This window comes from Eumetopias jubatus, unplaced genomic scaffold (assembly GCF_037043125.1).
Source record: "Eumetopias jubatus isolate StellerSeaLion01/CBP00866 unplaced genomic scaffold, mEumJub1_p1.0 scaffold_10, whole genome shotgun sequence".
Lineage (NCBI taxonomy): Eukaryota > Metazoa > Chordata > Mammalia > Carnivora > Otariidae > Eumetopias > Eumetopias jubatus.
The window spans coordinates 102,467,537-102,478,901 of record NW_028274816.1 but is presented as its reverse complement, the minus strand read 5'-3'; the positions used below and the strand labels follow the sequence as shown (position 1 = coordinate 102,478,901).

At 60.0% G+C, this 11,365-nt stretch overlaps 1 protein-coding gene across 1 annotated transcript; it reads right to left on the bottom strand.

Annotated features, from left to right (window-relative positions):
- Positions 1-6,426: 6,426 nt before the first annotated feature.
- LOC114201374 (keratin, type I cytoskeletal 17) lies at positions 6,427-11,365 on the bottom strand. The gene is made up of 8 exons (XM_028094029.1): positions 10,934-11,365; positions 9,784-9,866; positions 9,247-9,403; positions 8,464-8,625; positions 7,718-7,843; positions 7,405-7,625; positions 7,275-7,300; positions 6,427-6,521 (listed from the first exon to the last, which is right to left on the bottom strand). The coding sequence occupies exons 1-8, from the start codon at positions 11,363-11,365 to the stop codon at positions 6,427-6,429; spliced, it is 1,302 nt and encodes a 433-aa protein (XP_027949830.1).

Here is an 11,365-nt window from a genome sequence, read left to right as displayed (position 1 = left end):
GGTAGAGAAGGGAGGCGAGTGAGTTGGCAGAGAGGAGAGAAAGGTGCTCAGGAAGGCTGGGAGGATGCTGGGGCTGCTCAAACCCCAGGAACCTTTTATAGGCACTGGGGCAGGCGGGGCCTCCCAACTGCTGACTTGCGGGCTCCCCTGCGGATTTCGTCACTCCAGGTCACGTCCAACTCCCCGCTCTGGATCAGGATTATTCAGCCCGGGGTCGACTCACTTTGCTGGGTGCCACTTGAGTTCCCACCCAGCTCTGGGGGTGTGGAGCCGAGAGAAAAACACACAAACGCGAGTCGGTCATGACTCAGGCTGGGCGGCGGGAACCTGGCTCTCAGTTCCTGGAGCCTCAGGGGCCAGTGGGGCCTTGGCACAGGCAGTCTGTGGCAGCCGCGTCCCCAGGCAGTGAGTCAGCCCATGACGGACTCCCTGCCCCACGGGACAGCCTTGGCGGCAAAAGGCCCCAGCAATCATGCCAGCCCGGGGCTGTCTCGGGCTGTGCTGTGGGGTCCTACGTGCCCGGCGCTGGACAGGAGAGCTGGGGTCGTCGTTTCACTCCACTTTGTGCGCTCTGTGGCCTGAGACCCCTTGCCTCCCCTCTCTGGGCCTCAGTTTCCCCTCAGCGAAGTGACAAAGGCTAGACTGGGTGATCTCGGAGTCCTTTCTTGTTCTAAAACTTCTCCAACTCTCCCTTATTGGATCCAATCCCAGTTTCAGAGGCTGCCTTTGAGCCCCCAGGGTCCTCAGAAGTGTTGGGTACCATGGACCCAGCATGTACCATTGAACGTCCCACTCTGCCCCTTACAAGCCATGCAGCATAGGCAGTCAGTCCTGGGCCTCAGTTTTCTCATCTGTAAAAGGGGAGGACACACCACAGAAGAACATGCACACAGGACCACACTGGCAACTCCCCAACCGTGGCCCTGCCCCCAGGTTCCCCATCCTTCCTTTGCAGCCAGCTGTCCCCTCCTGCCTCCTCACACCCACCTCTGCACTCTGGCACCTCCCTCCCACAACCCTGCCCTCTCCTCTGTACACTAATACTCCCACCTTTTGAGCAGTCCATCCCCAATGCATTGCCCTACTTAATCATGGATGCCCACCATAAACTGCGGTGGGAGGGAGTCCCCACCCTGCCAGTAGTGCCATGTGTGACCCCTGACCCCACCAGGGACACCCGAGTTCCCACACTGGATCCAGGGCTCCGTTCCCAACAGTTTTCCTTTGAGGATCCACAGATTCCAGGCTGGTCGTTCAGTGGACAAGATGGGTATTGTATACCACGCTGGGGTATTGTCTGGAGTGCTCTGTGTGTACCACACAATTCCATGAGGGGCAATATTCCTGCCACAGATTCATAGATGAGGCAGCTGGGAGGTTAAGGGGGCTTCCCAAGACCCCAGTCACGGGGGAGCTGAGGTTTGGACCCCTGCCTGTCTGCTTGTTCAGCCGGGGCCTTCCCACCATCCTGAGCCACCTCTCTCTCTCTGTGTCGCCAATATGCATGATTGTCTTGAATTAACCCTGTGAAGTGGGGAGGAGAGAGGGAGAACCAGAGGGAGGGGGCGATTCGCCCAACGTAATTCGGCTTTAAGAACCCCGGGCTCAGGGTGTCTCCACTTGCCCATGATGCCATGCAGGCTGGGACCAGGTATGTCCATTCTCATTTACCTCCCCATAGTGCCTGGAGGGAGCTCTGCCCACGGTGGGCATGACCTTGGCCTGAAGGCCGGAGGCAGGATTGGGGGAGGGGGGATCTAAATCCCAAAACAGAAGCGTCCTCAGGGTGCTCTGGGGGTTGACCCACAGAACTACCCACTGTCCTTGCTCTAAAGTGCCTCTGTGGGCTTGCCTCAGCCTGGGCACTGCTGGGTGATACTACGGGAACCGAGGGTCAGGAAATTGGCTCAGCACATTGCACCCTGTCAGTCACTCAACTTGTAGGAACAGGGCCCAGCGGTCTGAGCAGAGCTGGTGTCCAACACAAACTTCCAGGGCCAGGTTTGGGAGACAGAACTTGATACTCCCCTCTCCCAACCCCCAAAATGGGCCAAATGGGTCCTAGAAGCTTGGACAAAACCTCTGCCATCCCAGGTGTCAAGACCTGGAGTTCAGATCCAACCACAGACTCATCACCCTCAGAACAAAAAATGACCTTTGAGGCCACCAAAGGCCACCAAGCCCCAAGCAGAGAGAGTGAAAGACTTGTCCTGGATTAAATAGCACAGAAACGGGAGCAGCAACTTGAACCTGGCTCCGGCACGTTTCCTGAGGTTCACACGGACTATCCCCGGGGTCTCTGGGAGCTCCTCCCTCTCTGCCTCAGCACACTCTCCACCTCCCTCCCTTCCGATTGGAGCCCTGCCCCTTCCACCACTCCTGGACTCTGGGTGGCATTACCCACAGGCCCAGCACTGATGGCTGGGGATCCACGTGGGCTCAGAAGCTACAGGAAGTTGCCGACCAACCCATCAAACCACTCAGACAACACCGCAGACCCAGCACCCACCGCGTGCCTGGCACCCAGGGCATGGGGGACGGGGAAGATGATGACACAGTCTCTGACCTTGGAACCCACCATGTGACCCCTGGAGAGAAAGCTGAGGCCAGGAATAGAGCACTGTGTGGCAGGAAACCTCAGTGTGCTTGGCCCATGGAACGCAGCTGGATAAGGGTTCCCTGACCCTGAGGCTCAACAAGAAAGGAGGGAGACCCTGAGGCTCAGCAGAAAAGGAAGGAGTAATCGGGAGAGGCTCTGGCTGGGCCTTAGAAGATCTGAGCCGGCAGAGAAGGAGCAGGGGGCGTTTATTCCATGCCAGAGCGGCAAGCCTGCCCAGGGTTGCTGAGAGCCAGGATCACTAGGTCTGCGGGCACAGGGTGTCCACCAAACTGGCAGCCCTCCGGGCTGTGGGTTCTTTCCCCCACCCGGGCCTCTTTCCTCTCTCCTTCACCCGCGCCATCTCAGGTGTGAGGTCATCTCATACCTGAGTTGGCTGGGAACTATTACTGGCATGCCTCAACTCGCAGGGATTCCCCAACCTGACTGATCACCAGGATCCCCATACCGATTCCCGACCTGCTCTGACCCACTGTTTCAGCATTGCCCAGGACAAGCGTAATCGTGGGGACATTTTACAAGCTCCGGGGGAATTCTGCTGACCAGCCAGGCTGGGAAGCAGGAGGCAGCCTGGGGGGAAGAAGGAAAGGGAGGGAGGCCCTAAGGAGACTGAGGGGAGAGAGGGGGCTGCTGCAGGGCCCCCAGCCCATGGGGCTTCAGAGCAGGGTGAAGAAAGAGAAGATCCCTGATGAGCCAGGACAGAGCGGCAAGCAGGAGCCAGATCTGGGCTGGACCCTCAGATACAAAGAACCAAGCAGAGAGGCCCTCAGGGCATGCTTATGGACAACCCCAGTACTGTGTGGCCAGACTATGATGGGGTTCAGGGGGCCTGCAGGGAAGGGGCAGTCTCCCTGGGAGTGAACAAGTGTCCCCAGTCCGGGCTCTGGCCCCACGATCGGCCCCAGGATCTGGGTGAATCTGTGAGTGCCAGATGGCAGGTGGTCCTGTCAACTCCCCCTGTGTTTCATGCCCCCCTTCCAAAGGTGGGGGCTATCACAGCCCATCACGCTGGTCTGTACAACCAAGGGGCCCTCAGGGGAAACTGTTCCCTCAGGGGAACCCTCAGCGGAACCAGATCGAGCTCGGTCACAGTCCCTCTGTTCTCCTCAACCTCCCACCCACCCTGCATAAGGACAGCAGGAGTACTGTCAGCCCCACCACCTCTAAACTGGGGTCCTCCAGGGCCCCTCCAGGCCAGGGCATGTGTCTCCTCCTTGCGCCCAGGCCCAGTGCGGAAGCACAGAGTGACGCCGTGTCCTGGACAGAGTGTTACCGCCCCATGGTCTCCTTGCAGAAGGCGCGGTTGGCTCACACTGTCAGGGTGTGGGCGTGGCAAAGGAAGAGTCACAGGGTCTGGCTCCGGCTGGCCCTGGGCCCGGAAATCAGGTGTGTGTGTCCATCACATGAGAGTGGGTAAGGCCGCGCTGAGGGCGGTTACAGACCTCACTGATGGGGGTGAAATATTTCGTGCAGGGCGATGGGTGGATGTGGATGAACTGTGGAGTTCCACAGCTGGGTCCCCCAGTCCAGCCACAGGCACACATCCCCAGCAGCCTGGGTTGGCTCGGGGTGCCTGGACAAAAAATTCCAGCCACCAAAATTCCCCACACCATCCCCAAGGGTCCCCAAGGGGACCACAGGTCTCAGCCCCCAGTCACTCCTTCCTGCGGCCCTACCTGCCCAGGTGTGGCTAAGCATTCCTGGAAAGAGTGGGGCTTCCACTCTCTGGACCCAGGACCATCCCCTGGGGACCCCCATCCTCCTGAGTCCCACCCTGAGCCACTTTGTGGACAGGGACTTCTTCCCCAGCCGAAGGGCACAGTCCAGGGCTATCTCTGACCACTCCCCCACGGTGACCCCTCCCCACTCACCCCATCAGTAGGGGTGGGCCCCCAGAGTCTGCAGGGAGAGAAGGCCCCTGCCTGAGAGCCTGGGGCAGGGCAGGAGGTGGGGGCTCTCCTCTCCTCTTCCCAGCACAACCCAGACAAGGGCTGAGTCATGGCTCCTTGGAGCCTCAGTGTCCCTGTCCACACAATGGGGCACCTCTTCCCAGACCCTCCCCGCTTCCTGGGACTGTTGTTCAGATAAATGAGATCACCCTCCAAATGAGCCATCCTCAACCCGGGGCTGGTTCTTCTGGTTGGGGCTGGAAGTGCAGTGGGGCCTGGTGGGAACAATACCTCTCCCTGCCCTCCCTCCTTCACTGCTGTGCAGGCAGCCGGGAGACACCGGCCTCTGATGGAGCGGAGTCCGCACTCCCAGCCTGCTCTGAGCCCTGCGGTCACCTCTGCAGACCCGGGCTCCGGACTCCAGCCGGTCACAGCCGGTCGTCCCTGCCAGGGCAAGGAACTCGCTGTCCTTGACAACACCCGTTGTCCCCGGGATCAGGGCTGGAAGGACCAACAGCTGGGGCTCATCTCTCGCCTCAGTTACTGTAGCCTCTGAGGTACGGAGCAGGCCTGGGACCTGTCCAAAGTCCCACACCCACCTGCTCACCTCATAGACCATGCCCTGACCACCACTAGTCCCGAGCCCTGCACCATCCCACCCCTCAGGCCGCAGGGGCTCTGGCCGATCCTGCCCAGATCAGTCTCCAGGCAACAGGAGGGTCCTGGTCCGATTCTGCAACAGAAGAGAGCCCTAAGCCTGTCGGTGAATTGGGGTGGGGGCACCCTTCCTCTCATTAACCCCTTCCTCCTACCCCCACTTCCTGAAGAAAACCAGGAAGGCTCGCCCTGCCCAGTGGTTTCCAGATTTACTCAAAGGAAGACGTCCAGGTATTGGGGCTCCTCCCCAGCTGGCTCATCGCCTGCCACCAGAGTGAAAGGGGCTGGGACCCAGAGGGTCCTGGGAGGGGCTAGGGCAGGACCACCCCTCCGGCTTTCCCTGGGATGCAGTTTCCCACCCTCCCCCACCTCCAGGCTACCAGGGAGGGTGTGCTGCTCCCCGCCCCACCCTGGCACACCCCCCTTGCCCCCATCCTGAGCAGCGGTTGACCATTTGAGGAAACATCTCTGAGAGAGGGCCCTTTTCTCCCACACCTGCCTGGGGCCAACAACCTTCTCTAGAAGCGAGGTCTGCAGTTCATATTCCAGGGGTGAGGCAATGGGAGTACCCCTAGGGGGGGTTTCCTGAGACTCACAAAGGAACATGCGCCCTAACCACCCAGCCTGCCTCCCCACCTTCCCTATGCTCATTCCTCTTCCAGAAGGATCCTGACTCCTGTCTTTGCCCACCCCCTGCCCCCTCTTAGAGAAGGGCATGTCCCACAGGACCTCAGAAGCAAGCGACTGGATGTGTCATCCTTTAGGACTCTGGCTCCCACGACATCTCCTCAGCCATTTATGGATGAGAAAATGAAGCTCAGCGAGGCAGAGCCACTGTCCAAGGTCATGGACCTATTTACAGGGAAGAAGAGGTCACCTGAGACCTTCCCAGGTATGCTGGCCCCACCCAAAGTCTGGCACTGCCTGGACCACCCTCCCAAGGATCACTGGCCCTTTGGAGATACAAAATGTCTCCCCAAGCTCTGCCCAGACCTACTTTTTACCATAATCCTAGATGACCCTTGACCTCCAAGTCAACAATAGTTGGTGTCCACAGCCTCCTCCCCCACCCTCAGTTTCCCCCCAGTTCTCCCATTGCTCACTAGGGCCCACCTCAGTGGCCACAAGCAGGACATATTCCATATCTGAATCAACAAGCTTTATTGGTCAGGCAGAGGGGTGTGGAAAAGGGACAGAAGCCAGGAGCTGAGGCTGCAGGGCCAATGGGGAAATCTGGGGCGCGGGCCAGGGGGAGCAGAGTTCTCAGCGGGTGGTCTGGTGGACCTGCTCACGGGAGGAGATGACCTTGCCATCCTGGACCTCTTCCACAATGGTGCGCACCTGGCGGGTGGTCACGGCTGCAGGAGACAGACCATCGGAGGTGGGCAGGGGCCCAGAGACCCTGGCTTAGCCCCCAGCCCCCTGAGCGGAGCCAGCTCTCTTTCCCACAGCCTCTTGCTGTCCACACTTCTGCTCGCCTCTCAATATCACACCCAGACATGTGTCCCTCCTGCTCTTGCCCCTCCCTCTTCCATCCCATCGCTGTGCCCCTGAGTCCGGCCTCCCAGATGGCTGCTTTGATCCTGACCCACTGTGTCCTTCTGCAAGACCGGGCACTGCCCGACGGAGTCTGTCTCCTGTCTCCCCCGCCCCCAGACTGGGATCTCCAGGTACGCATCACCCCCGTTAGACTAGATACCCGGGGCCGGGATCTTATCTTCCCCATCAAACCCAGATTTGGAGGACAAGAACCATGTCCTTTCTCCCATCAGACTAGAGATCCCAGAGACAAGACTGCTTTTGCTCATCGGTAGGATCTCAGGAACAAAGACCATGAGACTGTGTCCCTAATCTCCCCATCAGAAGAGGGTCTCCAGAGCTAGGGCCATGTGTCCCCATTAGACTAGGATCTCTAGGTGAAAGACCATCTCTCTGCCCTGCCCCCTCATCCAATTCCCCTGAGCATCAACCCTGAGCCCTAACAGGTCCTTTCCCCCATCCCTGCTGAGGATCAGCCATCATCTCCTGGAGCTCCTGGGGACCCTCCCCAGCAATACGCAGATGGGTTGCCTGCCCCGTGCACCCCCAACCTCAGCTACCGAGATCCTTACGTTCTTTGGGCTTGTACTGAGTCAGGCTAGAAAAAAAAAAAAGACAGAGAAGAGATTAGATTTGGGTCTGAGAGCTCCGCCCCCACCCCAGGCCCCCAGCCCTGGCCCCCGGCCCTGGCCCCCAACTCACTGGGCATCCTCGCCCTCCAGCAGGCGGCGGTAGGTGGCGATCTCTTGCTCCAGCCGCGTCTTCACGTCCAGCAGGATCTTATATTCCTGGTTCTGCTGCTCCATCTCGCAGCGCAGCTGGGCCAGCTGCTCCTCCACGTTGCCGATCAGCCCCTGGATCTGGGCTAGCTGCATGCAGTAGCGGTTCTCTGTCTCAGCCAGGCTACCCTCCAGGGATGCTTTCTGCAAGGAGGCAGGAGGATCAGGGGTCAGCGAGAGTGGTCAGGGCCCCAACCAGGGTCCCAGGTGCACCCCGGGCCTGGCAGCCCCCCTACCATGCTGAGCTGGGACTGCAGCTCGATCTCCAAGGCCTGTACAGTGCGCCGGAGCTCGGAGATCTCGCTCTTGCCACTCTGCACCAGTTCGCTGTTGGTGGCCACCTCGCGGTTCAGCTCCTCCGTCTGCAGACAGGATACAGGTTACTGCAGCGTTAGCTTGGGATCGCTTCTCCAAGTCAAACGACCCCCATGGCCTCCATACGGTCAGCCCAGGGCCCATTCTGTGCCCAGACGGGCACCTGGGGCTCTCCTCACTCCCCACAACCCCCCTGGACGTGGTCACCTTCCTGACTTCCCCTGAGCTTCTCAGGCCTCCTCCCAAACCTGACTGTGGGAGCAGTGCCTTCTCACCAGCATCCCACTTCCCAAAGCTCAGAAACCTTTGAAACGATGTGAAGCTTTGTCTTTAGTTCCTCTAAGTAGAAGGCATTAGAATAGGCAACTTGAGGACCAGCCAGGATATCAACCAGTCCCTTGGTGCCAGTTCCTAACCTCTTAGAGAGGTGGAAGCTCTTGGGGTCTTTACCCTCTGGCTTTCTTCCTTTGGTCCTTTACTCTCCGCCCACCCCCAGATCCCAGCTTTGGCCAAGCTCCTGGCCTGTTAATGCAATGGGTGATCCTATGAGGTCCATGTGACTCACTGAGATAGGGCACCCCAAGATGCCAGGTACTAGGCATCCGTCGGGACTCAGTCCTTGCCCCCCATACCCTGGGAGAGGCCCCTGGCCCGCAGCAGCCCCCACCTTGCTGAAGAACCAGTCTTCGGCATCCTTGCGGTTCTTCTCCGCCATCTTCTCATACTGGTCGCGCATCTCAGACAGGATGCGGCTCAGGTCCACGCCCGGGGCGGCGTCCATCTCCACGTTGATCTCACCACCCACCTGGCCTCGCAGGGCACTCATCTCCTGCGAGGGAGGGGGTTGTGGGTGTGGGCATTCAGGCCTGTGCTGATCCCTTACTCTCAACCCTTCCCAGGCAAGCTCTCCAGACCCCTCCTGAGGAGCCCTCCTTCGCTCTGCCCATCCCCTGCCCTCCGCCCCTCTTTTTGGCCCTTGTTCGTTTGCTCGGTACGGGCTCTGCCTCCATTATCAGTCTGCAGGTTCCCTGAGGAGAGGTTCTATGTCTCCCCCATTAGACCGAGGGCTCTTCAAAGATAAAATCTAATTCTTAGGCCTGTGCCCCTAAAATATCCCCTCTAATTCCCCAACTCCCACATAGGGTGCAGGTCCAAAGGTTTGACCTGGAACAGAGACCTCCTCACTTATCCCTTGTCCTCATGAGGGAGGCCAGGATGGGCAGAAGGGGTCTCTGTGGACCGTGGGAGGGTCCCCAGGGGCAGGGAAGCAAAGTGGTACATGGAGGAAGCTACCCTGCATGGGGACCAGGGCTTCGCAGACAGGGCAGCCCTGTAAGGCAACCAACCCTGGAGCACCTGCTCTGTGCTCTTCCGGTCTCAGCCTTGGTGCAGCCCCAGAGCCCTGCCATCCCCTCTGCGGCCCCTTTCACCTACTGCCCCACCGCCTCACCTCCTCGTGGTTCTTCTTCAGATAGGCCAGCTCTTCCTTGAGGTTCTCTATCTGCATCTCCAGGTCGGCTCTGGCCAGGGTCAGCTCATCCAGCACCCTGCGCAGGCCATTGGTGTCAGCTTCCACGCTCACCCGCAGGGCCTGCTCCGTCTCAAACCTGCAAAAGGAACCAGAGACTTCGTCTTGATGCTAGGACATGCAGGTCTGTGTCCTGGCCAGCACCCGGCCTCTGCCAGGGCTCTAAGAGCTTGGGAGGGTTGATGGAGGGTGGAGAAGGGGGTTGTGGAGTGGAAGCATATTGCAGCCCCAGGGCCCTGGGACCACGCAGGGCAAGGCCCCACCCCCACCCAGCTTCCTGCATCTCTCCCCTCCGCCTCCCTGCCTAAGCCCATGACCTTCAGAATCTGCTGCATTTGCCACCTGCATGACTAAGAGGTGGACTCCCCCACCCCCAGCTCCTAGCCCTTGCCACAGCAACTGTGGTCCTGGGGTGCGGAGGGGTGCCCCAGTTCCTCCCAACCCGCTGGCTAGGCTCACTTGGTCCGGAAGTCATCAGCGGCCAGGCGGGCATTGTCAATCTGCAGGAGGATGTTGGCGTTGTCCACAGTGGCCATGAGGATCTGGGGAGACGGGAAAGCAGTAAGGTCACTGGTAGGGAGTAGCTCAGCCCAGACCAGGGATATGAGATGGAGCTTCCTGCCTGGAGGCCAGGATGTGGCTGCCTTCTCCAGGAAGGCTCCTTTCCTGCCCAGCCTCTCACCTTTACCGGGAGTTAATCGTTGGCAGAGGCAGAGCCAACCCGAGTCTGATGGGCCGAAATTTGCCTCTTCTCCCCCCAGGACCTGCCTCCCCCCAACACAGACCCCTCAACTAGAGCAAGCAGCCGGCCGGGAGTGCCCACCTAGGAAGAGAAGAAAGGCCCCCGGGGGGAAGAAGTTGTCCCAGAATCCCAGACAGAGACGGGGAGGTGAACAACCCCTCATTTTACAGTTGGGGAGATGGTGTCCGAGAGGCTCCTCCAGAAGGGACCCTACAGGACCCCTCACCAAAGAATAGTTCCAAATCAGAAGTCATGACCCCGGCTAGGCCCTAACCCCAGACTTCAGCAAGCACCTCTGCCCTTGGAGGTTTGCTGAGGCCCATTCTTGAGGGGGCAGTGGGAGGGATGGGGAAGCCACAAAAATCCCTAAGTAAGGCACACAAAGGCCTTCCTGAGTTCCCGCCCCCTCTCTCCACCTCCTCCTCCCAGCAGGTGCCATCAGGAACTCACTAGACGCCTCACCCCACCATCCCCCTCTTGCTTCAAGAAGAGAGGTACCCACAAATCTGGCCGCCCCATGAGCCCAGCCTCTACATGCATCCACTCGTCTTATCCTACAATTACATGAGGGGGTGGCAACAAGCCCCATGATGAGGAAACTGAGGCTCAAAGGAGCTCCATGAGGCCTGCTTGTCCCTGGCCCAGCTGCTGCACCCCAAAAAGAGGAATGTGGGCCACACGGTGGCTCCAACGTGGGCTCCCAGAGGCCAAACCAGCCAGAGCCACACTGTCTTCGGCTTCCTGAGACCCTGTGGCAGCCCTCCCCCCCACCCCCCCGGGCTGACTCCAGGCCATGGTCAAGGGCAGAAGATCGGAGAGGAGAAGTCGTGCTCCCCCCACAGGCCCTGTCCCACCAGCAGCCCCTACCTTGTTCTTCAGGTCCTCGATAGTCTGGTAGTAATGGCTGTAGTCACGGGCAGGCCCCGGGGCCTGCTTCTGGTACCAGTCGCGGATCTTCACCTCCAGCTCGGTGTTGGCCTCCTCCAGGGCACGCACCTTGTCCAGGTAGGAGGCCAGGCGGTCATTGAGGTTCTGCATGGTGGCCTTCTCCCCGCCCCCCAGCAGCCCGTCGACAGCCCCGAAGCCGCCCGCAAAGCCACTGCCAGAGCCGAAGCTGTAGCAGCTGGAATAGCTACCGCCCCCGAAGGCGCCACCCAGGCCCCCTGCGGACCCCAGCCTGCAGGAGCCAGCCCCCAGGCCGCCGGACAGCCGGCAGGAGGTGCGGGACGAGCCGGCCCCCAGGCCGGAGGAGCCCTTGATGGAGCTGGAGGAGGTGAACTGGCGGCTGGTGGTGGTCAT

Coding starts and splice junctions, on each gene's coding strand:
- LOC114201374 (XM_028094029.1), bottom strand. CDS start 11,365: ATGACCACCACCAGCCGCCAGTTCACCTCCTCCAGCTCCATCAAGGGC. Junction 9,867..10,933: donor TCGAGGACCTGAAGAACAAG/GTAGGGGCTGCT, acceptor CCGTCTCCCCAG/ATCCTCATGGCCACTGTGGA. Junction 6,522..7,274: donor TCAGTACAAGCCCAAAGAAC/GTAAGGATCTCG, acceptor TGTCTCCTGCAG/CCGTGACCACCCGCCAGGTG.